At 41.9% G+C, this 27,155-nt stretch overlaps 1 protein-coding gene across 1 annotated transcript in view; it reads right to left on the minus strand.

The window, feature by feature from the left end:
- PLG (plasminogen) overlaps window positions 1-26,725 on the minus strand; it is a 42,879-nt gene extending 16,154 nt beyond the window's left edge. The window contains exons 1-10 of the mRNA XM_043592698.1: window positions 26,601-26,725; window positions 21,982-22,117; window positions 20,345-20,451; window positions 16,910-17,024; window positions 14,549-14,688; window positions 12,040-12,160; window positions 10,457-10,575; window positions 9,131-9,293; window positions 8,294-8,439; window positions 4,523-4,688 (exon numbers count right to left, since the gene is read on the minus strand). Of these exons, the coding sequence (XP_043448633.1) occupies window positions 4,523-4,688; window positions 8,294-8,439; window positions 9,131-9,293; window positions 10,457-10,575; window positions 12,040-12,160; window positions 14,549-14,688; window positions 16,910-17,024; window positions 20,345-20,451; window positions 21,982-22,117; window positions 26,601-26,649 (1,262 nt within the window). The 5' untranslated portion in view covers window positions 26,650-26,725. The remainder of the gene's footprint in view (window positions 1-4,522; window positions 4,689-8,293; window positions 8,440-9,130; window positions 9,294-10,456; window positions 10,576-12,039; window positions 12,161-14,548; window positions 14,689-16,909; window positions 17,025-20,344; window positions 20,452-21,981; window positions 22,118-26,600) is intronic.
- Window positions 26,726-27,155: the final 430 nt, after the last annotated feature.

Consider the following 27,155-nt stretch of genomic DNA (forward strand, 5'->3'; position numbering starts at 1 on the left):
GCAGGCGGATTGGGGACTCCCTCCCTGAAGCCACATTGGATGGAGGGAGGCAGACGATGCTAAAGCGGGGGTGAAAGGAGATGTGAGGGTGCAGCAGCGGGGCTGAGGGCTTACGGGAGAGTCAGAGACTACTGGGAAAGAGGCACAGCAGGTGAGGAACCTGGGAACACTGGGCAGTGCGGTCCCTGCCGCCCCCTCCCCCCACCCCCCAACTGCCCCAGCCTCTGGGATTTCTCAGCTTTGCAATCCTCTTTCGAGTTCAGACCCACAACCTGCTGAGAAAACTGAAACATACTATGAATTATGGGAATCCAGCACTATGTCTGTGGACACTACAGGCAAGTGACTGTCACGGGGCCTGGCCAACAATCCGAGGAAGCCCTTCAGAGAGGCCCCCAAGCAACTGGATGTGTCGAAAGTTCTACCTTTTGAAATGGGGCCCTGATCTCTTTCTTCTTTAGAATCGAGGTATACTTAATACAGAGCGAAATGCATAGACCTTCAAGGGAGTTTGATGAGTTTTGTTGACCACATATACCTGTATAACCCACGGGATTATACGGGATTATACGGGATTCCCATCCCCCCAGAAAGCAGGTCAGCGTTCAATGTATCTCTGCTGCCCCTCTGGGGGAGGAAATACTATTGATTTCTCTCACCATAAACCAGATTTGCCTCTTCCAGAACCTCATAAAAACGGACTCATGGTACGTACGTTTCTGTGTCTGGCTTCTTTCCTCAGGATGATTTTTTTGAGCTATTTAAGAGTATCGGTGGCTTGTTCCCTTTTATTGTTGAATGATATCCATTGTATGAATATACCACCAATTACTGATTCCTTTTCTTATTGCTGGGCAGACTGATTTCCACATGAAATGATTGTACATTTCCTACTCTACCCAGAACGCGGGGCGGCGGGTAGAGTTGTTCTGCAACCTTGGCCCCACTGCTTGTTGTCGGTCTTTCCTCTTTTCAGTAACAGCCACTGCCATTGGTTATTGTGGTTACAATTCTTATTTCCTCGATGGCTAAGATATTGAGCATTTTTTTAGGTACTTAATGGCCGTTTGTGTATCTTCCCTGTGGAATGCCTAATGAACTCATCTGTCCATTTTTATTAGGTTGTTTGTTTCTGTATTAGCAAGTAGGAAGAATATGTATATATTCTGGATATAAGCCATGTGGCAGATATATGAATTGAGAGTATTTTTCTCTCAGTCTGTGATTTACCTTTTTTTTTTTAAAAAATGACTTTCAGTGAGCAGGAGTTTTCATTTTGTTAAAGTCCAAAATATACATTCTTTTTTCTTTTATTCTGCCTTTCAGGTCCTGTCTAAAAAAAATTTTCCCTTCCCTAAGGATATGAAAATATTCTGGAAGCTTTATATTTCAGCTTAGGTTTTAGCCTGCACCTTCAGATCTAAGAGTTTTCTCTAATTTGAGGTAAGAAGAGTCAAGGTTTGGGTTGTTTGGTTTTGTTTTTCCACCTGGATATCCAGTTGTTCGAGAATGATTTTGGAAAAGACTTCCCTTCTGTACTGCTTTGCTTTGCCATCATATCGAGAATCAATGGACCATGTGTATGTGGGTCTGGTTCTGGACCGTCCTTTTTTCTATTTGTATACCTTTCTGCCATTACCACTGTGTCTTGATTACTGTACTTTGATAGTAAATCTTTAAATCAGGGTGGGTATGTCTTCCAACTTTGTTCTTCTTCTATAGATCATTTTGCTGATTCTAGGTCCCTTGCCTACAGATTTTGTCTCTTTTTCAAAAAAAAAAAAAAGCTGCAGGAATTTTGCTTGAATGTAGGTTGAATCCAAAGATCAGTTTGGTGAGAACTGATACTGACTCTTGTAATCCATAACATAGTATATCTATATTTAGATCTTTTAAATTTTTCTCAACATTTTGTAGTAAGCAGTATGTAGTTCTTGTACACACTTTGTTAAATTTATTATTAAATATTTTGTTTTTGATGCCATCGTCAGTGACATTGTTTTAAAATCTTTCTTTTCCAATTGGTTATTTCTAGTGTATAGAAATACAATGGATTTTTTGAATATTGATATTGTATATACTTTTGTATATTTCGACTTTGAAAAGCTCACTTTTGTCCTTAGGACTCTGTATTATTAATCAAGTTTTCTGTGAATAAAGATAGGTTTACTGATTCCTTTCTAAACTTTAGCCTCTTTATTTCTTTTTCTTGTCCCCAATCTTATAGAGAGAGCATTAATCTTTACCCATTAATATATTAGCTGGAGGTTTTTTGTAGATGGCCTTGATCAAATTGAGGACATTTCCTTCTATTCTCAGTTTGCTAAAACTTTTTTTATCATATGAATGTTAAATTTTGTCTAATTTTGTTCTACATCTATTGATAACATCATATGATATATCACTTTTATTCTGTTGACACGTTGATTCGTTTGGTTGTTTGCAAATGTTAAACCAATCCTGCACTCAAATTACTTATCTTTTGTTAAGTCTTTTGTCTATGTTCACAACAGATCATGTTCTGTAGTTTCTAGCAATAGTCTTATCTACTTTTTGTATCTCAGTTTTTTGGGCCTCACAAATTGAATTGATAAGTATTCCCTCCTCCACCGTTTTCTGTAAGAGATGATAAAGGATCAGTATTATTTCTCCTTAAATATTTGATAAAATTTTGAAATTCTACTTATGATTCATTGAGCTTCTTAAACCTATGAGTTTATAATTTTCTTCATATTGGGAAAAATTTCAGCCATCATTACTTCAAGTATTTTTTCTGTTTCAATATCTCTTTCCTCTCTTTCTGGGACTTGATTTACACATATATTGGAACTTTTGATATTTTTCTAGAGATCCTTATTTCCTTTATTTTCTTTCAGTCTTTTTTTTTTTTTTTTGACTTTGTGCTTCAGGGTGTATAGCTTCTACTGCATTGTTTTCAAGCTAAGATTTTCTTCTGTAATGTCTAACCTGATGGTAAGGTCATCCACTATACTTTTTATTTGATGTATATATATTTTTTTAATCCTGCCTTTTCCATTTGGTTCTTTTATAGTTTTCCTTTATCTTTAGAATATCTACTTTTCTCTTTTATATTCATACTTTCTCTTAAATTCTTAAACACAATTATAATATCTTTTTAAAATTTATCTATTTCTGGGTCTGCTTGTATTGACTGATTTTTCTCTTGGCTCTGGATTACATTTAATGATCTCTGCATGTCTGGTAATTTTTAAATTTATGCCAGACATTATTGGATGCCACATTACTGAGTGACTGGATTTTGTCGTTTTCTTCTAAAGAGAGTTGAGTTTACTTGTGGCAAGTAGTTAATTACATAGAGATTATTTTGATCCTTTTAAGATTGCTTTCAGGCTTTGCTGGGGTGTTTCTAGAATAGCCTTTATTTTAAGAATACACTAAGTCTACTCCTAAAGTGTGACTTTTCTATAGTCTTGACTAAATGTTCACGGTGTCCCATGAGGTCTCCCCTCTCTGGCTACTCAGGATCTCAAATCTCTGAACACAGAATTTCCCAATGCTGTGTGAGTTCTGTAATCTCCATTTATCTCACCACTCCCTGGTAGTTGTTCTTTCTTCAGTAGTTGTTCTTTGTCCTGCAAACTTTGTGGAATCTTTCCCTGTGCAGGTGCACCTTTTTATTCAGCCAAAGATTTCAGGAGATCTGTGCATATTCTTTCGGCTCCTTCTCTTCGTGGATCCTTCCTCATTATTCCCCAGCCTACAAAATCCCTGCAGCTTCAGTAATCCTATAACTAACTTACCACCTACTAATTTATTTCCCTTTCTAAAAGTTCTCACTCCTGTGACACCTTTTGTCCATCCTGTGAAAATAGTTTTTCCTTACATTTTCTAAACATTTACAGCAGAAATGCTTGTTTTTGTCCCTCTACCTGTTTTGCTTATTGGTATCTGTATACTCCCTGACTTTCATCTGCCCTTCTGCTTTTGCTCTTCATGTCCTGGCAACCTACCCCTGCAGACCACTTGTGCTCAGGAGCCGTGTGTCAGTACAACTTAAGTGATATATATTACATTTTATGTATATTTGAATATACATATATATATATATATATATATATATATATATATATATATTTGTGATCCAATGATAAACATAAAGTCCACTTCAGAGGTTGCAGTTTGGAATGATAAAACTCCATAGTTGAAAGATTTCATTGATCTTTAGCAGGGGTTATAGAATGGTTCTGTTTCTAAGTTTTCGGTCATGTGCTCTCCTGAGCTTTCTGCTGGTGTGACTGTAACACCTCTATACATCTTCCTTTTCTTTCACAAAACTACTCAGGAAAGATAGCCAGTTTGTAACGTCTCTACCTCCAGAGCTTTTGCTCAAAGGCAAGGTGCCTAAGACATTTTGCCTCACATTCTGGAGCCAGGGTGTGAAAGAGAAATTTGGTTCTAAGAAGTTAGCTTAAAGCATGGGCCTTCTAACCGAAATTTAGTTTGGCTATTGTTCCTCTCGTGGTTAAAATTAAAGACATACGCATCTGGGTAGCGTTCTGGGGTCTTCACATGTCGGTGTGGTACCATAGATGACCAAGGTTGACACTTCTTTCCTGTGATAGTAGTAGATGATGTGCCTCGATAACTCTGTCCGTTGCCTCGGTAGCACTCCTGGACCACAGGAGTTTGTTCAGGTGGTACTGAAACTGAAATAGAAGAAATCAACTAAGTAATGACTAGAACAGAGATATGTGAAGCAATTCATGACACAAACAGAACAGTAGTCTCTTGAAATCAACTTTGTTTTCTTTTCCATATTGGCAGTCAGATGGACTTGTAAAGAAAACAATAGATCCATCACACTGTAGAATTTTAATCACGTACTTTCTTTTGTAAATATTTAATTTAAAATTCAGGAAAAAACAAATGGGTCAGAGTACTTTACTTGGAAATTGCACTCATGTGCAAGTTCTTTTTCTTGGATGTCCACTGGGTGCTCATGAGAATAGATGGGTAGGAGCCCAGAGGCACATTCAATAGTGTAAGCTGCACATGATGATTGGCTTCCAGTGGGGGCAGAAATGAAATCCTTGTGTGTGTGTGTGTGTGTGTTTCCCCAGACCTTTTGCTTACACAAAGCCAAAGCCTTAATCTGATGGGAGATGGGGCAGGAAATAGTTCTGCACCCAAGAGTGCAGGCAAAATGTCCATTGCTTCTCAAGGAGGGATAGAGGTAAAGATCTATTCCCCTGGAAAAGGGACAGGGAATTCTCCAGTGCTCAGAATCCTTCACTGACCCAGAGCAGAAGTCTGGTACTCTTCCACTTAAGATCCACCACAGATACAAGTTGGAATTTAGTTCCATGGAAAGAAGGAGCAAGAACATTAAGAAAACACTACCTTTAAAGCCCAAGTGCACAGAGTCCCTCTAAGACTGAGGGTAGATCAGGAAGATAGAGAATGCCTACCTCCACCAAAAGCTTAGCATTGAGTAACAAGAAATAGCAGTCTATCACTAAAATCAGGTTTAGAGCAAGAGCCCTCTGTGATGCAAGCATGTAGTGACTGTTAAAAACTAAGACCGGATTAGGAATCCTAAGAAAACTCTTGAGCACCCCCAAACTTTACTGTAAGGAATGTGAAGGAATGTGAAGGGGATATGAGGAATGTGAAGCCTGCTTAAAGTAAAAGCAGCAACGACAACTCAAATTCTGTTCATCTTCTGATTAGATTGACTCAGTTACCCACACAAGATGCTTACAGAAGGAGGGTGTCCATTTCAAAGTGTAAGTACTATTTACTGCCATCGCTACTATTCTTCTACACATAATGTCCCACATTTGATAAAAAATAACAAGGCACACTAAAAAAGCCAGTAATAAAGAAATTAATAGAGCCAGACTCAGAGATGACCAGAGCAGACTATCAGAGATTGTGAGGTAGCTATGATTAATATGCTAAAGTATCTCATAGGAAAGGTGAACGAGATATATGAATAGGTGAAGAATTTCAGCAGAGATAGAAAGGATAAAATGCAAATGATAGAAATTAAAAAAACATGATATTAGAGATGAAGAATTCCTTTGATGGGCTGATCTGCAGACTAGACACAACTGAAAAGAGAATCAGAGAGCTTGAAAATAGGTTAATAGAAATGATCTAAACTGGGGCTCCTGGTGGTTCAGATGGTTAAGTGTCTCACTTGGGCTCAGATCATCATCTCACAGTTCATGAGTTTGAGCCTCACATCAGGCTCACTGCTGTGAGCACAGAGCCCACTTCAGATCCTCTGTCCTCCTTCTCTCTCTCTGCCCCTCCCCCAGTCATTCTCCCTCAAATACATAAATTAAAACTTAAAAAAAAGGAATTGTCTAAACTGACACACAAAGAGAGAAAAAAGTGGACGGGAAAAGAAGAATATATAAGAGGTATGAGGTAATATGAAAGGGTAATTAGAGGCTAAAAAAGGAAAACAGAAAGAGAGAGAGCAGGAAAAAAATATTTTCATAATAATGTCTGAGAATTTTATAAGAGTGATGAAAATCATCAATCCACACATACAGGAAGCTCAGAGAACCTCAAGCAGGATAGATACAAAATGTAAATAAGTGGACAACACATGTGGACATACCACAATGAAACTGCTCAAAACCAAAGATGAGACAAAATCTTGAAGGCAGCCAGAGAAAAAAGAAGTATGAAATACTTAGGAACAAAGATAAGATTTCTGGTCAGAAGCTATTCTAAACAGAATATCATGAAAGTAGTGAAAAAAAAATTAGCCTAGAATTCTACACCCAACAAAATTATTTTTTCAACTGAAGGCAAAATGGAGACTTTTTAAGACATACAAAAGCTGAAAGACTTCATTAGCAGCAGATCTGTACTACAAAAAATGTTAAAGGTTAAGTTTTTTTTACAGAAGAAATAGGATACCAGATAGAAATTTGAATCTTCAAAAAGAAATGAAGAACATAAGCACTTTAATTTATAATCACTTTAAAAGGTGACTATTCGGGCAAAAATAGTATCAATATATTGTGAGATTTATAACATAGTAGAAGGAAGCCCTTTGGGAACAGTAGCACAACACTGCAGGGAGGAAGTGGAAATACAGTGTTCTAAGATTCTTGCATTTCAAATATAGGAGACTAATATCATTTGAGGGTGGAATGTGATAAGTTAGAGATGGACATTGTAGATATTGGAAAAAAATAGTAAAAACATTAAAATTGGTTTAACTAATCAGCACATAGCGGTGATAAAAGAGAATCAAAAATATTGAGTGAACACAGAGGCAGAGGAAGATTGAAAAAAATAACAAAAATCAAACAGGACAAGTAGAAACAACTTTTAAATCCAACCATATTAACAATTATATTAGGGGCACCTGGGTGGCTCGGTTGGTCAAGCGTCCGACTTCGGCTCGGGTCATGATTTCACGGTTCATGAGTCCAAGCCCTGTGTCAGGCTCTGGGCTGACAGCTCGGAGCCTGGAGCCTGCCTCAGATTCTGTGTCTCCCTCTCTCTCTGCCCCTCCCCTGATCTCTCTCATTTTCTCTCTCTCTCTCTCTCTCTCTCTCTCTCTCTCTATCTCTCTCTCAAAAGCAAATAAAAACATTTAAAAAATTAAAAATAAATAAGAATAAAAATAAAGCAATTACATTAAATGCAAATGCTAAACATCTCAGTTAAAAGGCTGAGAGAAAAGAGGTATCATACAAACAATAGTGAAAATGGGGCTGTAAGGGCTGTATTCCTACAAGTAAAAGCAGACTGAAGCGGGCAGTCTTTCCAAAGATAAGGGGAGACGTTACATAATGATGAATGGGTCATTTCTTCAAGAAGACATGAACAATCCTAAATGTATATATGCCTAACAAAGAGTTCCAGAATAGATAAAGCAAACACAAGACCAAGAACATATGGACGAATCCATAGCTCAAGTTGGAGACATCACCATTCATCTCTCAGAAATCTATAGAACAGAGATAAAAACAAAAATTAGGAAGGATTCAGAAGAGCGAGACAACACTAACCCACCCGTCCTAACTGGCCTTCGTAGAACACTACCCGACAACAGCAGAGCTACCTGCTTTTCAAGAGCACGGGGCACGTTCACCAAGACAACCATATTCTCGACCTTAAAACAAGCCTCAACAAATTCAAAATTATTGAAATCATACAGCATGCTCTCTGAACAGACCAGAAGGAAACTATAAACAAAGCTACCGTGCCCTGTGGCACCACTGAAGTGGAAAAACCCAGAATGCCTCGGGGCCCTCGGTAAGCTCTCATTCCCCTTCCTTACCTGGGGCGTCCAAATGTTCTGAGGACAGTGGCGAGGACTCACAGGATGGGATCTGACAGTATTCCCACCTCACTTCGCTGTTGGTCGTATAGCACCACGGAGTTGTTTCTCCATCAGGGTTGCGACAGTAGTTTTCATCCAAATTTCTGAAAAAGAAGTGATTGGGAATCCAGCTTTTCAAAAAGGCTCAATACATAATGGTGCATGCATGCTTGTTGATGGTGATATCAGAGATGCACCCAGCTAATTCTCCAGAATGACACAAATCAAGTAACAGGCGGAAACTTAAGCACAGAGGGATTCCGCAGGATCCGCAGAATTATGGCACCGATGCTTCTCACTGGCAAATGATGGGACTATACGCCTCAACTGTGGATAGTGAAGCAAAATAGGTCTTTTGCTGTGGGCTGGGTGCTATGCTCAACGTGGAAAACACAGTGGGTATTTTCCAGACCGTTTCTGCCTCAAGAAGGATACATCATAGCTGTAGAATTTAAGTGTTCTCAAACCTTACTGTGCATTTCGTGGAGAGCTTTCCAAAATACACTGTCGGGACCCACTTCCGAGTTTCTGATTTAGTGGATCTGGACAGGGCTCAAGAATCTGCATTTGGAACAAATTCTGATGATGCCAGTGCTGCTGGTCTGGGGAACCACACTTAAAGAACGAGCGTTAGAGGAAAGGCAGTGTGAAATTTCACTTCCTTGTGTATGACTTGGCCAGTTCTCATTCGAGAATACTTTAATGTTGGTTCCTCTCGTAACAAAGCCAAGGCCGAGTCAGTGGGATTTCACATTCCATTCAGCAGACAGGGATTGAGACCAGAGGCGGACTTACTTGCAAGGGAAGTTTTCAGGGGTCCTGTTGTGCTTGTGAGGGGTCTGTTCGCTCCAGCGCTGACAAGTGTGTCCAGATACGGTGAGGGACACCTTCCCTCGGTAGTTTTCACCTTTGCCTTTCAGACACTCATACGTTGGACCAGGAGTTGGGGGTGGTGTTGCTTGAATGGAGGTAATAAATTACTATGAGTATTTTAAAAATAAAGAATGCACAGATGGATATTGTAGGAGGGATGGGGACAGGGAGAATCAGCCTGTCTTCGGCTCATCCTCTCTTGGAATCTGGCATTTGAAAGTTGTCATCATTTTCAAAAGAAGTTGACTTGGTAGAGTTTATTAGATCATCTAATGAGGAACTCTTCCCAAGACAAGACCCTTGGAGTGGATGTTTCTTTTTATATTTTCTCTGCTCAGTTCATTCATGGTAAGAGTCACATATACCAATGATACAACTTCCTTTGCAATGAATAAATTATTCACTGAGTAAACATAACTGGAGAACACCCAGCATTCTATAAAGCCAAACAACAAGGAGCCCATTGAAAGAAGGCAGAAATTACCTCCAAGGAAAAGCGTATGCATACGGAAATCAAGAAATTCTTGAGAGGAAAAAAAAAAGATGACAAAATAACTGATATTCATAAAGGAGAGCACCTGATAACCTTCAGAGTCCCAAAGCACGATTGTCAGATCAAAGAACAGGAAGCCACCATCAAGGTCTCCTGCATCTTTTTTAATCTTCGATGACTGTCCTTGTCTAAATGTTTAGTCCTCTGTTACAGGTTCTCCCAGAAGGAAAACATAAAATTGTTTCTTCCAAGTCATTCCTGCCAAGTCTTCCCCTGAACACTATCTTTCTGCTGCTCTCTCACAAGTTTGGCTTACTGAAAAACTGCACATCCAGAGAGATCGCTTTGTTTACAAAGCAACAGTCACGAGGAACTCGGATTGATTTGAAACCCATGTATCAGAAAGCATGGGTCTGTTGCCCTTGTGCACTAGAGAAAAGTAGGATAGCAGAGATACTTCCCCCAAACCTACATTGAACTGTACTTGGAAGAGGCAAGAAAAACAACAACGAAAACATAATCAGTAGAGGCTCTGATCAATTACCTACAGTCATCAATAAATTGTTTTAAAAGAACAATTATATCCCACGGGACCTATAAGGCACGTTTTAGGCACAGCGCTCGAGCCTGATGCAAGGTTTCTGTTTGTTTTTGTTTGTTTGTTTGTTGTTGTTTGCTTGTTTTGTTTTGTTTGTTTCTATTTCAAGGGCTTAACAGGTGAGGATCCCTGAGGACCGGGCAGGAGCCATACTTACTACAGCGAGGGATGTTACAGAACTCCCAGCGTTTGTTGGGATCTGTGGTGAAACACCACGGGCGGGGCTCCCCATCAGGGTTACGGCAGTAATTCATCTTCAGGTTCTTGTTTGGAAATCTGAAGGGGTAAGAAGGATTTTAATAGCACTGAGCATTTACATTTATGGGTGAGAACCACTTCAAATGAGCAAATATTGAGCATCTGCTGTGTGCTAGGCACAGTCAGGCACCCAAGGAAATGACTGGATGAGAGCTGTCCTCAAAGAGGTAACTATCTCATTAGAAAGATTAGCTCACTATTCCAAGGGCTGTTTTTCTAACAGTGTATATATGCAAAAATCACAGGCCTTCATCATTTTGGCCATCTGGAAAATTAATGTAGGCAAACTCCAGTTATTCAGCTGCAAATGATAGCCATTTGAAAATACAAAGTACTCACTGACCAGGGATGGTCATCTAAGACACTGTATAGTCAAGAAGTTGGCATCTTCATAACTTAAAGGAATGGTCCTTCTGGTCTACCAGGTTCTGGTCCTGTTAGCCTTTAAGCTTATAGAAACTGGAAGGGAGAAGGTATACTCCTGAAGCACTTGGCCGAATAGTGCCCCAGGGACCTCTGCAGGGACCTAGTGACGGAGACTGTGAGATGCACGGCAAGCCTGTGGCCATTTGGGCTTATTTCACGTCCCTGTCTGAAGCTGTGAATATTCAGTCAGGATGTAGAGAACAACCAGCAGTGGCTTAAACAAGCCTCTTCTAGTCTCTGGAAAGTGAATTTATCCAGTCTGGGCCTTGAGGCCTTTATCGTATTTCTCCTTTGAAGGCAAATGACAACGGCTGTGCTTTAAGCGAGCCCTGTGGAATGGGATGTATAGAAATTCAGGGGAGTTGTGAGCCACGGTGAAATCCGTGGCTTAGTCCCATTTCCTATGAGTTTTATAAGGCCCATTACGAGGCATTTTCCAGTACAATTAGTGTGAGAAGGAAGACCCAGAAAACCTTACTCTAGGAATCATCACTACTTTCCAGATCATGGATTCTTATTCCTATTATAAATTCATGATCCCCTCTGAAACTCTGGTGGAAGTTGAAAATCCTCACCCCAGAAAAATGCACTGATATAAATACACATAAAACGATGGGGGATTCACAATCCCTAAGGCCCGTCCGTAGATCATACATTAGGAAGCCTTGAATCTCATCAGTATAAAGGAAAAGGAAAGGAATAAAGAGAGGAGGGAAATACTTGGAAAATACACAAGTGAGATGTATCTGTATTTCTCACAATTCAATGTGCATATGAATCAGCCAGGAAGCTGGTTATAATGCAAATTCAGATTCAGAAGGTCAGAGATTCTCCATTTCCAACAAACTCTCAGATGATATCACTCCTCCCTGCACCACATTTTGAGTAGCAAGAAATTATACCTCAGTTGCAATGGTGCCGGAGGATACACACTTCCAAATTCAAAACATCAGATGTGTTCTCTTCCTGAGGCATGCGAAAACATCTAAATAACATTAAACGCTCCCTAGAGGTGCAGAGTTGTAAACGTCGAATTGCTTTTCCAGTAAGACTTACTTAGAAGGAATATATCCGTGAGCATGTGGGGTTTGAGAGTTCCAGGACTGGCATTCGATTCCAGAGATGGTCTTGGAAATTTTGCCCTCATAGTTTTCCCCACTGCAGTGCATACATTCATCTGGGCAGAATGGAGAAGGAGGAAAGGAATGAAGGAAGAAACGGAAATGGAGGAATCAAAAAAGAGTAAAAACTAGCAATGCCTCAAATACCACTAGCTACTTGTTCCTTTGCATTTTCCAACAATCACTTGACAAGGAAATTGCTGCAAGCACTCTTCTAATACACTCTAAAACGTCATTCTCTCCTTCAAAGAGTAAAATTCATGTATTTCGGTCAATACCCCCTCAACTATTATACTCATGACCACGTCCAGAAATTCCGTAACACCCTGTTCCTCAAACTGGGATCCACTGGCCCTTGGTGGGTGGGAAGGGTATGGGGAGAAGGTGCACGTATCCCCAGAAATCTGTAAGTTCTCTACGAAGATTTTTAAATACTTGATGTCTTCATTTCAATAACAGTCTTTAGAAATTTCTAGGAAGTTATTCTGATCATGTGGATGACGGCCAGTGAGTTGGATTTTAGTGCTTGAGTTTTTGTTGGTGCTCAAGGCCTCCCCAGAGACCAATATTCACCTAAAGTGACAGGGCTTCTCTTTTTATATTATAGCAGTAGCCCCTCCTTATCCGTGGCTTTGTCTTCTGTGCTTCAGTTACCTGCGCTGAACCGCAGCCCGGAAGCAGATGATCTGACCTATCGTCAGAGGGTCGACAGTAGCCCAAGGTTACATCACAATGCCTACGACATTTCCCCTTGCTTCGTCTCATCTTGTAGGCATGTTATCATCTCACGTCACCACCAGAAGGGAGGATATGGTACAATAAGATATGGAGGTGGGGAGGCCGCATTCACGTAACTTTGATTACAGTTATTGTGTATAGTGTATTGTCATAATCACCCCCCTTTATTATCACTTATTGTTGTTCATCTCTTACTATGCCCTATTTATAATTAAACTTTATTGTATGTAGGTACAGGGAAAAAGACAGTACATACAGGGTTCTGTACTGTCTACAGTTTCAGGCATCCACAGTGGGGCTTGGAACGTATCCCCTGCGGATAAGACGGGGTTGGGGGGGGGCACTCCTATACTGAGAAGCAAGACTGCTTGTTTTTTGCACTCCTACATTATTTAAAAACTGAAACTTTGGTCTGGAGTTCTTTTTTTTTTTTCCTCCCATTTACATTTTCTTTCTTTCTTTTTGGAATTATTGGAATAACATGGTGCAGTGGAAGAATCTAGGATTTTAATTTTTACGGAATGATAACGAAACCAGAGGCGGACTTGATACAAAACTGATGCTTTCATGTCATTTAAGGGCCAAATGACCTCATGACATCATATACCAGTAAGGCATCTCTGTGGTTGGAACGAAGACGGGAGAAGTGAGCTGTCGCACGGTGCACATACAATCCACACTGCCACACAAATTCCACCCTCATCCATTCCCCTTTTGCACCGATAAATGTGGCAGAAAATAGGAAACGAAGAAAAGTTTTTCAATAGGAGGTTCTTAAAGTTTTTAGCATTTACTCTCAAGGTATGCTATTCAACTGGTTGGTCCTTAAAGATAGCGGATTGCTGGTTTAAAAACCCGGGTTGATGCTTGGCTTTGACCAAACAGCAAAGTCTACCGCGTTAAATGAATACATGTATTTGGATTTTACTGATGTTGTGGTTCTAACGATTTAATCGCAAATCTGTTTTTGGCTTTATCCTGTGTAAGAGCTTTAAGCGTAAGAAATGGTATCTAGGAGGGGCGCCTGGGTGGCTCAGTCGGTTAAGCGTCCGACTTCAGCTCAGGTCATGATCTCACAGTCTGTGGGTTTGAGCCCCGTGTCAGGCTCTGGGCTGACAGCTCAGAGCCTGGAGCCTGCTTCGGATCCTGTGTCTCCCTCTCTCTCTGCCCCTCCCCTGCTCATGCTCTGTCTCTCTCTGTCTCAAAAATAAGCAAAAACATTTTTAAAAATTAAAAAAAAAAAGAAATGGTATCTAGGGGCATCTGGGTGGTTCAGGCGGTTAAGCATCCGACTCTTGGTTTCAGCTCAGGTCATGATCTCATGATTCATGAGATCAAGCCCCACGTCAGGCTCTGCACTGACAGTGCGGAGCCTGCTTGGGATTCTCTCTCTCCCCCTCCCCCTCTGCTTGCTCACGCTCTCTATATCTCAAAATAAATAAATAAAAAAAGAAATTGTATCTAGAATTTACATCTACTTTGATACTTGTACATATTGAAACAACATTTAAATAAAAATAATTGAGGCCAATAAATAGGGATGAGTCTGAGCAAATTTTTGGTCTTTTCCCAGAGGTAAACACATTACTCAATTTTGTCAAACATGCCACTAATTGATTGTTAATAATATCCCTGTATGGAATCGCTCTACAGCACGTTACAGATAGATGGCAGATGTGAGAACATTTTCTAGAGCCGCTCCTGACCTTCACACTCAGGAATGTCGCAGTAGTCGAACCTCTTGTTTGGGTCTGTGGTGTAGCACCAGGGTCCGTCCTCGTCATTGTCGGGGTTCCTGCAGTAATTCTCCTCCAGCCCCTCCGCAGGGTACTTATCAGGTGAATAGCTGTAGAGCGTGGGAAAGAATCCCCGTGACTATACAGCTGACCCTTGAACAACACAGTTTGAACTGCGTGGGTCCACTTACATGCAGATGGTTTTCAATAAACACAGCACAGTACTGGAATGGACTTTCTCTTCCCTATGATTGTCTTCGTAACATTTTCTTTTCTCTAGCCCACTTTATTGTGACAATACAGTCTCTAATATGTGAAACATTCAAAATGTGTGTTACTTGGCCCTTTATGCTATCAGTAAGGCTTCCAGTGAACAGTAGGCTATTTGTAGTTAAGTTTGGGGGGAGTCAAAAGCTATACATGGGTTGTCAACTGCGCAGGGGGCCAGTGGCCCTCATCCTGTGTTGTTCTAGGGTCAGATGTATTTTATAATTTGGCGGGGAGGGGAGTGAAGGCGAGAATGCGGGCAGGGAGGGGCAGAGGGAGATGGAGAGAGAGAATCCCAAGCAGGCTCCGTGCCCGGCACAGAGCCCAGTGAAGGGCTCAGTTTCACAACCACGAGATCACGACCTGAGCCGAAATCAAGAGTCAGATGCCTAACCAGCTGAGCCACCCAGGTGCCCCAGGGGTCAAATGTGTTTTAAAAGTCCGTATGCTGTTAGGAAGGCAGAATGAGATGCCATTCCCATCTGAGGTTCAAGGTTCTGTCATCCAAATGCATTTCCGCTATGTGCTTCAGCATTTGTGTTGTCTGATTTCCAATGCTCTACTGTTAGACTGCTTCAGCATAGTAGCTAATATTACCATTATTATGATATTGACAGGTGAGTCTCAGAAGTAGAGCCAAAGTGTTTTTATGCACAGTCAGTAGAAATATAAAGACCTCAAAAGCCTGCCAAATTCTTGATTCCTTCCAAACACCTGCTTTCTTCAGGTAACCTTCACTCTGTCAAAATAGTGGTAGTTAATGCCATTTCTGTCTGTGTGAACAATGCACCAGGCAATACTGAAATCTTCCTCTACATTCTCTCATTTAGCTTTAATAAAACCCCTAAAGGGAAACATATTATCCCTATTGTGCAGATGAGAAAACTGAGGCACAGCAACGTCAAACAAAATACATCTTGCCTCAGTGTGAACACCTAATTAACTAGCATCTCAAGTTCAAATCAACCCGTCTGATTCCAAATGTGTGGGGGTGGGTAAAGTTAAGCTCATTTCCAGCTCTAGAAATTAGATGCTGTGTCGAGATAAAAATTAGATCAAAAGCCCAAGACTTAGAGTCTAAATGGCAGATTTCATTTCTGTTCTTCTATGTACCTGTTTTTGATAAAGTGCCTCCCGGGGCCTCAGTTTCCTCATCTGCTAGGGTCAAGATGGCCTAGATTATCTCTAAAGCCCCTGACACTCCGTGACTTTGCCTTTTGGTTTGATCGTTTTTCCTCTATAAGCCATATGTCTTGGGAATATTATATCTGCCAATGGAATTTTTTTGGGGGGTGGGTGGTCATATACACTAAATTCTACTTGATAAGCACTGTCGCTAAGAATTGATGAGAATTGTTACTGTTCATGCCACCTAATGCCATACTGGGGAAAGCAGAAAAAGAATGACACTAAAATAATAATAGGCAAGTTGCAGGATAATCAGTTTTTCGTTTATGTTCTATTTGCTACTTTGTGATGTTGAGGTGAACACGTGGGGAGGGTTCTCACTTGATATGTTTGGGTTAGACTAATCCTGCCCTAAACAGGATCATCTGTGCTCTTTTCTGAGTCACCTGGGATTCGTGGTTTGTTCTTTTCCACTAGGCATCCTTCCACGTTCCAGGTCTTCCAAAACAGTACACACACAAGAGCAAATGGAACCCTTCTCTGCTTTTGTGCTATAAATAGCCGACCCGTTCCACATCAACCTCAATAAGGCTCTCTCCAGACCGGTTTATTCGCATATTCTGTTTGATTTAGAAGTAATGGCGGCAGGGGGTGGGGGAGCGGGTGCTACGCCTGGGTGGCTCAGTCGGTTAAGTGTCGGACTTTGGCTCAGGTCATGATCTCACGGTTCATGGGTTCGAGCCCCGTGTCAGGCTCCATACTGGTACAGAGCCTGCTTGGGATTCTCACTCTCTCGTCTCTCTCTACCCCTCCCCGCTCATGCTTTCTCCCTCTCTCTCTCTCTCTCTCTCTCTCAAGATAAATAAATAAACTTAAAAAAAAAGTAATGGGGATCATTGTAAATATCACAGGGGAACACAGTGATGAGAGTCTTACTTAGGTTTGTGCGGAGCATTGTCACTCCATTTTTGACAGGTGACACCATTCTTCGTTTTGGACATTGTCCCCCTGTAGCTCTTCCCGTTTCCAATCTTGCACTCTGAAAGATAGACTGAAGGGGGATCCCCACAGCGGTCAAGACCTCCGCAAGAACCACCACCAAGAAGCCCTGGGCTGCTTAGTCATGTGGAAAAAATTCGCGTTCGAGACACCATTTTCCTACTCCTTGGAAAGACCACGTTGTGCATTTTACATCTGTGTGAGAGCTGCAGTTCACCAAGCTGTTTGGCGCTTTGGTGTATTCAAAGCCACAGCCCCTCTGTGTACCAGGTACCAGGCTGGGTGCCGGAGACACACGGAGAGGAGAACAGAGGCCCTACCCTCATGGAGCTTCCAGTCTAGGGAAGGCAGAGGGGCCGGTTACAGAAAGTAATCAAGGTCACAGATCATGAAATGAGATAACCTCACGGTCACACACGGGACAGGACAAATAAGATGAGGAGCGAGTCAAAGGGAATGGGGAGGGGGCTTTTCAGAGGTGGAAAGAGATCCAAGCCACTTCTGTTTTTTGAGGCTCCCAGTATTTTAGATATGGAAAAAAAATGCCAAACAGTTATACGCTTGAGAATTCACAGTAGACACTCTCAACTAGCCTCCATTTAACCAACTCACTGGTCAGCCAGTAGTAGTCTCCAGCCCATTTTTAGAACGCACTGTCAGATGCCCACCTGTGTTCTCCATGTGATAAGGTGGGCACCTGTGGCTGGCGGGCTGCTTTCCAGTGTGCCCACCCACTTCTGTTCCCACCAGTTGGACTTTACACTTAGAAGAGTCAACTATTTTCATCATTAAACTTCTGATACAGCTGTATTTGGTTTAAGATGATCTAAACTGAGAAATGAATGTGGAAAAAAATCAAAGATGAATTTAAAAAAAAAGCTAAGACGAATGCTTTTAAGGACTCGAAAGACTCGAATCGTCTTTAAAAAGGCTATCAAACCCACTGAGGGCAATCCATTCATTATCCTGGACGGTGCGCTTAGAGCGGAGTTTGCGCAGGAAATGACCTGCTAATTGCTATTGGTGGCCCCATATTCAAAGAAAAAAGCTTCCACTCTTCATCAAAAGGTGTCAATATGAATTGTGTTTTCTTTAAAAATACAAAATACATACGGTCTATTTGTGTCATCTTTTATGACGTCCTGCCAAGGTTTTAAATTAATTTGATCAATTATCTGGGGCAAGTACTTCTAACACACCCATAGCAAACAAATGCTTTTAACTCAAGTTCGTGTATGAAGACTCCAAATATATCTTCATTTGATAAGCTATGGCAGTAGACATACTTCAGGGATCAAAAGTATAAACTGAAGGCACTTTGGAGGCCCAGGGGTCCCGGGAGACTTTTCAAAGAAGGTGATGCTTGAGCCGAGACGCAGGAGGTGAGAAGGGTCCGGCCGCGGAAAGAACAGAAGAGGGCCTCAGCATGGGGGTGTGTGCCTGGCATGTGGGAGGAACAGATACAAGCCCGGAGTAGAAAGGCCTAGTGAACCAGCAAATGGGGTGGGCTTAAATAGTACAGGTTCCAGTCGTAGTAGGTTAAGTATTTGGATTTTATTCTAAAGGCATGAAGAGTAGCAAGCAGGGAAGTTACAGCCCACCTGCGGCCACGGCCTGGCCAGTGATAGTGATGGCTTAGACCTAGGTGGTGGCGGTGACCGTGGTGGGGAGGGGCAGACGTAAATGGGATCTGACATGGAGTATTCCCAGAAAAACTCAGGCAGGGAATTTAGCAGCGGGTCGATGTGCTACAGTAAAGAAACAAGCACCACAAAATGACTTGACTTTTGACTTTTTACCTCTCTTCTGTTTGTATGTACCCACTAGAGTTTATATAACCTTTTGCTCCTTTCCATCACCTTGAAAACAAGCCACTATTCAACTACTCATGCTAAGCCTAGCGATCACCCCCAAGCTCCTTCTGGTTAACAATTTACGAAGGATTTATTTAAATGTTAGCATTTTGCAGGGAAAATCCTACCGGTCTCTTTTTTTAAAAAAATCTACTAGGTAACCCTATATAGCGCACCCTGCACTGACTGGTAAAAATGAATAACTTCAACAGATAAACTTCAGATTGACTCTGCACTTGAATCTTGAGAATTAGAGATAAACATGGGGCGCCTGGGTGGCTCAGTCAGTTGAGCATCCGAATTCAGCTCAGGTCCTGATCTCACTGTCCGTGAGTTCGAGCCCCACGTCGGGCTCTGTGCTGACAGCTCAGAGCCGGGAGCCTGTTTCGGACTCTGTGTCTCCCTCTCTCTCTGCCCCTCCCCCCCTCATGCTCTGTCTCTCTGTCTCTCTCTCTCTCTGTCAAAAATAAACATTAAAAAATTTTTTTTTAAAGAATTAGAGATAAATAATGGTAAGAAAGGGAGTGTAGTAGGCATACAGCTAATTAAACCTCAGAAGATGAACCGAGGCACAGAAGTAATCCTAACCTAAGGAAATACTTCAAAAAATCTTATTTAGAGTTTTGTGGTGAGATTAGAGAGAAATGTTGCAGGTCATTGTCAATAACGCACGATAGAGGATGTTTCTTGTTGTCTTTCACACCTGTGACATAGTATATCTAGAGAGCTACGTTGTTATTATAAATAGTCTTACTCCTAGCCAACCAGAGAGTACGGAGTAGCTTTTAAAATGTCACACAATCACTGAAATCTTCAGGCATACTTAATGGGATTTGGCATATCTAAAAGGACATACAATTTTCATAGGAGTCTAGCCCATCTGTTATCCTAAACAATGGGATTCTTGATCCAGGATTTTCAAGGAAATTATGGAAAAGCAACAGGGGTTGCACATCTTCAAAAGATCATATTTCTGAGCCTGAGGTAAATACAGACTGTGACATAAAACATCTGTAAAGTTAAAAATGAAAATATGTTGTCTGTATACACATGTTACCGAAGATTTAAGGCACCTCAGTTTTTCTATTTCCCTAGGCTTCGGTCCAGAAGCCAGGGCCCGAGGACCATGGTCCCTGCAGAATAAAAAGTCACGATCATAAGGAACATTTAGACTCCCCTCTCCTCAAAGTTGAATATCTTATTTTCGGGGTTATAGAGGTAGAAGTGATTTTGTCAGTTCAATTCCTTCATTTTCAAATCAACAAAAATGAAATCTAAAGGGGGAAATAATATGTACTCAATATATAATATAATATATAGCAATACATATTGGATTCGTGACCAAATCTTACCGTGCGTCTGAACTCAATTTCCCTGCGTGATAGTGTCTCCATTCTCTGGTCTAGCTGCTAAAGGACAGATATAAAAGAGGAAGTGGGGGGGGGGGGAGGAGGGGAGGGGGGAAGATGTGGGGAGGAAAAGAAGGACAGGAACAGGAGGAAGAAAACATTGTACTCACTCTTCTTTTCAAATAAAACCACATCTCTCATCCTGAAGACAGCCGAATTCTTGCTGTTTTCAGCCATGATCACACAATGTTGCTCTTTGCTGTGATACTGGAATGACCTGCAGAAGAAAATCAGGAAACACAACAAATGCTTTCCCCTATTAAAGGAAAGCAAACCTGTGTTAATAAATAAGAGACTCAAAAGGCAATTGTATCTCTTGATGGGTCACGGAGCTCAGAATGTTTCCTTTCCATTGAATTTGGTGCAGTTATCAGTCAAGCGCTGTGAAAGGACACATCCTCGTGGTAATTATTCTTGTGGTCTTCCACCTTTGCCTTCTCCCCCTCCAAAGTTTCTCTTTCTGTTTCAACTTCTCTGCTTCTCTGCTCTCTCTTCACTTTTCTTTTCTTTTTCTTTTTCTTTTTTATTTTAGTTCAGTGCTAGAATATTTGCTTTTATGTTGAAAGAACCAAAGAACCAACTCAGATTTCTCTTTCCAGGAGGGTCTATGTGACTTCTGGACTCCCAGAATTTTCCCTTGACTTGACTTCTGCCTCTACATTTCCCCTCTTCTCCCTTCACCTCAACCGCCTTGCCCATCGCCATGGTCTTGCCGTGGACATTCAGTCTGGCATTCAAAGCCATCCACAGCTGTCTTTCCAACTCCATTTTCTCCATGAGCCCTTCTTTAGCCTCTCACTGTCCTGTTCACAGGGCCACGAGGCTCCCTGAGCCTGAATGCCTCCTGCCTCGTCAGTATATCTCACGCCTCCTTCCAAGCCCCGTCCTCCCCAGGCTTTCTCCAGCCTTCTCGCCCCTTAGGAGTTTTCTCTGCATCTTCATAAAGCACCCATTGATTATGTCACTTACGGACACCTCAAATTGCCTGTGTTCTTAAACAATTTTTACATTTTATCCAGTGTCTGTGAGTATACCATAAAAAGAAAAAGGCAAACACCGCATGTTCAACTATACAGAGAGTTATCACATACTGATACAGATCATATATATCATATATGCCGGATCATATATATCATACACCCTGGATCACTGTATCTGTGCTTCTTGGCTCCTTAGGCACAGGACACTTCCAGTCACGTGATGCTCATTAAATATTTACTGACGAAGATGTCAAAAAACCAGAGCTCAGAACAACAGCTGGTGATGTCGTGGGTAAAAATAACATCCTTCGGGGGCAGTTTTCTAAAACGGATGCGAGTCAACTTTGACAAGGAACTGTTCACATGGCTTCAGATCCAGAGTGCAAATACACTCCAGTCCCACGAAACTCCTCTTTCCTCTCAAATGCTATTTTTGCTAAGAAATCCCTGGGGCGCCTGGGTGGCGCAGTCGGTTAAGCGTCCGACTTCAGCCAGGTCACGATCTCGCGGTCCGTGGGTTCGAGCCCCGCGTCGGGCTCTGGGCTGATGGCTCGGAGCCTGGAGCCTGTTTCCGATTCTGTGTCTCCCTCTCTCTCTGCCCCTCCCCCATTCATGCTCTGTCTCTCTCTGTCCCAAAAATAAATAAGCGTTGAAAAAAAAAAATTAAAAAAAAAAAAAAAGAAATCCCTGAGCAAATTTCTCGCTATCAAAACAATAGGGTCTCAAACAGCAAAATCTCTGCACGTGAGCAGTGACGAGGGAAATACCTGCAAATGAATCCTGTTTCCTCCTCACATCGTGCTGCACATTCTTCTATGCTTCCTGCTGACAGCTGCTTCTTAGTGAGGCTTACCAGAGAAGCCCCCTGGGTATTTACATAGTCATCCAGGGGGTCTCCGTGACCTACGAATGGAAGATAAAGGTGGGATAATTGGTAAGATTCATCAACACCATGGTTCAATTATCATGACTTCATAATCATCTATTTGTTTTGCATCAACCAAATAAAACCTGCTGCTTTCTTGGAAAGCAGACGGGTGTCATGAATAAGAATGTTTAGTCAAGAAAACAGTTCCATCATTGGGTTGCATTCTATTAAAAGATCAACCGGACCAATTGGTTAATTAAGATTAGAATTATTGGGGCGCCTGGGTGGTTCAGTCGGTTGAGCCACCGACTTCGGCTCAGGTCATGATCTCACGGTTCGTGAGTTCGAGCCCCACATCGGGCTCTGTGCTGACAGCTCACAGCCTGGAGCCTGCTTCTGATTCTGTGTCTCCCTTTCTCTCTGCCCCTCCCCCACGTGCGCTCTGTCTCTCTCCGCCTCTCCAAAATAAAGAAAACTAATTTAAAAAATTAAAAAGAAAAGATTAGAATTATTTAACAACTTCTGTTGCTACATTAATGAGCATGAAACCTTAAATAAGAAAAATTCAATTTGTTTGCTATGGATTGCCACACCATGATAGAACAGTAAGAGACCACCAGTGGCCACTATGTTAGCAATTACTAATGTTGATTTGTCCTTCGCTGGATGTGAACCCAACTTGGAGGCCATTCCTTGATTTCCAACACTATAAACTTTGGTTGCGACTCTGTTACTTAAACTGATGAGACAGACATTCTTGAATGGTTCCACGTTAGCAAGTTGATGATTTTAATAAAGAAGGTTTGAACTATGTCTCAACTACCACACAAGGTCATTTTTATGCTGGGCTTAATACAGTGACACCTCACTCTTAATTAAAGAGAAATCATTTTTTCCCCACAATGATGACAAGTATCTGGCATTTCTGAGGAAATTATAAAAAAGCAGATCCTGGGACGAACACTGGCCTTGATTTTTCTAGAAGATAAAATCTGAAGCAAAGAATCTGTCCCAGGGTTGCTCTGCCCTTGCCACCTCAGAGAGTGTTCCCACAGGAGCTACAGGAGTGTTCTCTGTCTCGAGGCCTCCAGGCAGCGCTGAACTGGCTTTGATACCTTGACTCCCCACCCAGAGACGACGGCCTCCCCACTTTTTGCTTTTGGTGTGGAACCCTAGTGATGTTCCCAGGGTGACAGGCTGGAAGAGGTTAATAAAACGAAGACAGCAAAGTTACCTAAAGTTTGCCTAAATGGGATTAGGCAACATGGCGGCCTTGACCGCCTGGAGGGGAGTGGTGAGGACAGAAGCCAGGCTGAGCGGGTTGAAAACTGACAGGAGCCCTGGAGCCTCAAGAGCAGGCAAGTCTTCAGAAGCCTGGCTGTGAAAGCAGCTTTTCCCAGAGGGCATGTGCCCTCACGGAATTTTTGTTTAAGCTGAGACATTCTAGAGCTTGTTTAGATGCTAATAAAAATTATCCACTAGGAAGTACCGTTAGAGGTCAGCCCCTCATTCTCTGAAAGACCCTCCCTGCCCACCTTGGAGAGACCTGGGGCACAGAGGCAATGCACTCTAGCAGGTGGAGACAAGCCATCTTCCGGAGGCCACCCTCCCTTCCTTCTGGTATTTGCTTTCCCCAATTTAGGATACTCTAAACTGGAAAGTGGCAATGGAACAGGAAGTTAGCTGATGTAATTTACATTTAATGCACCAGAAAGCACTGGAAAAATGTTTCAAAGGATTATGGAGAAGCAGAGATTTTGGACCCATATCCGTGCCTTCATCCTGCATTTCCCCCCAATTTGAGCTTTCATTTCCAAGAAAAGGTGTGCTTGGCTGAATTCTATAGATGGGGATGTGATTTTAAAAAACAAATATGGCGATCACAGTAACTCTGGAAAGCATATCCTATAAAGACATAAACTTTCTGAAGAGTTCTCAGAAAGTTGAGAAGGCTGGGGTGTATGAATGATACCAAGACAAGAAAATTTCCATTTATATTACCCATTAATTAAGTGACCTTTAATTGTGTTGTTATATTTCATAGCAAAAAGCTGCTGAGACCACCTGAGGAGTTGATATCTCAAAGCAATATCCCAAAAGAGATCAGTTTTTTCTTTCTCACTTGAAAAGTTTTCCCACGTTATTTTCTTTAACTGCAGGGCTATATAGCAGTGGGGCGTAATACAATTTATTGGTTGACCAAGAAATATTAAACACATCTTTTTAGTCAGAAAAGTATGTTTATATTCTAGGCCAAATGTAGATGTATATTGCCACCAAAGCAAATGTATTGTGTTAATAATGTGGTGGGGTTTTTTTTTGTTGTTGTTGTTCAATCACTGTAACGCGTATGCACACACCCGTGCTCGTGTGTTTGAAACGAAAGTCTTAGTGGTTTATTAAACCACCAAGAATGGCTGTAAGAGGATATTTTTTCCCTCTCCCCAGTCATGTCTGTGCCCTGGAAAGATGAAACACATCCACGGAAACAGAGTAAATGCCTTCCTTTCAAAAAGAGCCTATGAAAGTCTCCCCCTGCCAGGTTGACAAAAACTTATGTTTATTCTATTGCAGAAGAGTTTGCTCTCCCATTCTGATGTGACCCACTGTATTGGTTCATGGTGTTCTGGATCCTGTTTTCCGTAGGCTAACACAAAAGACACAGACCTGCACCCCCACACAGGACCGTTGCCCACAAAAAATCGCTGTGTTCAATCTTCTGTATTTCTTTGGTATTTCTTTAAACGGATCTGCTAACTTCAAGTACATTTAACTCTAAAGTACAACCTACAGTGGGGTGCCTGCCTGAGGAGCTCAGTTGGTTAAGCGTCCCACTTCGGCTCAGGTCATGATCTCACAGCTCGTGGGTTCGAGCCCCACGTCGGGCTCTGGGCTGACAGCTCGGAGCCTGGAGCCTGCTTCAGATTCTGTGTCTCCCTCTCTCTCTGTTCCTCCTCCACTCACTCTGTCTCCCTCTCTCAAAAATATATAAACATTAAAAAAATTTAAAGTACAGCCTATAAAATTTTATCCAGCAGAATTTAAAAATCGAATTTCAAGTATCTATGCATTGTTTATATGAAGAATTACCATCATAATTTTATTTATAATTTTATTTATATGAAATGTCTAAAATCGGCAACTCAGACAGAAAGTAGATTGTCAATTGCCAGGGGCTGGGTAGGAATGGAGGTAGAGGGATGGGATGGGGAGAGGGACTAGGGGTGACAGCCAAGGGGCCTGGAGTTTCTCTCTGGGATAACGGAAATGTCCAAAAATGTATTGTGGTGATGGTTGCACAACTCTGAATATTCTGAAAACCACTGGATTGTATGCTTTAAATGGGCAAATTGTATGTGAATTGTAATTCAATAAAGCTGTCCAAAAAAAAAACCCCAAACCTACAAGGACATGCTTAGAATATTTTAAAGACAGTTTAAACAAAGTTGAAAAGTGAGAAGAGCACCACATTCCTTCTGGAAAAGCCTTGGTTTAAATTCTGGTTTCTTCGCTTCCTGGATTTGGGAGTCGGGTCAAAAGAGAAGTGACATAATTTCCCTAAGTGTGGATTTCCTCTTCTGTCAAATGGGGATGCATATACTACCCTACCTATCATACCACCCGAATAAGCTAGTAGTATCTAAGGACACACACACACACACACACACACACGTGTGTGTGTGTGTGTGTATGTATAAAAACGTGCTTGGTCTACCTCAAGCACTACGTATCTGTTAAATTTCCCCATGCACACATCATTCTGCACATCGATGGCCGTGATTTCTCCACGCATAAGAAGCAAACTTACACGTGTGGAAGGCTGTCTTAAAGCCGAAGCAGGCAGAGAACTGGTGACGACCACCACAGAATGGTCAAAGAACACAGTCAAAGAGATAGTTCACCGCTTACATTTAAAAGTGAAGAGAATACAGGACACTAACAAAAATGATCTCAATCAAGCTGAGGGCCTGGCAAGGGGGCCCACAACTTTGGGGGTCTTTCGCCTCCGTGGGCTATTATTTCCACTCTAGCAACCATCACTGAGGTGCAATCTTTTATTTTTAAAAATTTTTTAACGTTTGTTTTTTGAGAGACAGAGAGAGAGTGAGGGAGGGGAAGGGAGAGAGGGAGTCACAGAATCGGAGGCAGGCTCCAGGCTCCGAGCTGTCAGCACAGAGCCCGATGCGGGGCTCGAACTCACGAGCCATGAGTTCATGACCTGAGCCTAAGTCGGATGCTTCACTGACTGAGCCACTCAGGCGCCCCAAGGTACAATCTTTTAGATTTAAAAAGTCATTCATTATTTCCTCTGCCCACTGGTCTTTAGCATTCGCAGAGAAATGAAAGTTAGTTCTTAGAGAACTCTTCAACCTTGCACGTAGGTTTTGGTTTGGGACTCTCATGAATCAAAAGCTAAATTAAACAGGTTGCTCAGAAAGCCGTCATGCGATCTATCTTTAGGACATTGCTAGGAAAACCATTTTAATTAAAGTAAAACAAACACACCCTCTGTCTTACCTGATTTCAGAAATAAAAGAAGTAGAAGGATGACTTCCTTGTGTTCCATTTTGGGACCGGCCAGCAGTGCCCAGAAACCTGGGTGTCCCAATCCCGAGATGTTGTGGACTTACAGGAGAGAAAACGCATCCACAAACAAGATAATCGCCTGGAGTTAATTATTCTCTGAGACGCCCATCGCCACTGTGCTCCGAAGGGTTCAAACATTACCTCGGCCGGAGCACCTTACAATGTTTGAGAGCCAAGTATGCAATAGATGCTGGGAAGTGGTGAAAGCCGTCCTCCCCTCCTCCCCCCTTCCCCCCCTCCCACCGCCCCAGGCTGCCTTCTTATCTCCCGACCCCTGTCCTCTCCCCACCAAGCCTCCCATCTTCCCCGTTCCCTCCGGTTTCCTCCCCACTTTCCTTCCCTGGCTTTGAGTAAAATGGGAGGCAAAAAGAAAGAAAGACAATCATGCTAATAGCCAACCTCTGCTGAGAACTCTCCTAGGCCAGTCACTCTCCTAAGAGGTACATACGCACAGTTTCACTCACCCTTCAAAACAAGCAATATTAA

The sequence above is a fragment of the Prionailurus bengalensis genome, chromosome B2, assembly GCF_016509475.1.
Source record: "Prionailurus bengalensis isolate Pbe53 chromosome B2, Fcat_Pben_1.1_paternal_pri, whole genome shotgun sequence".
In the NCBI taxonomy this organism is placed as follows: domain Eukaryota; kingdom Metazoa; phylum Chordata; class Mammalia; order Carnivora; family Felidae; genus Prionailurus; species Prionailurus bengalensis.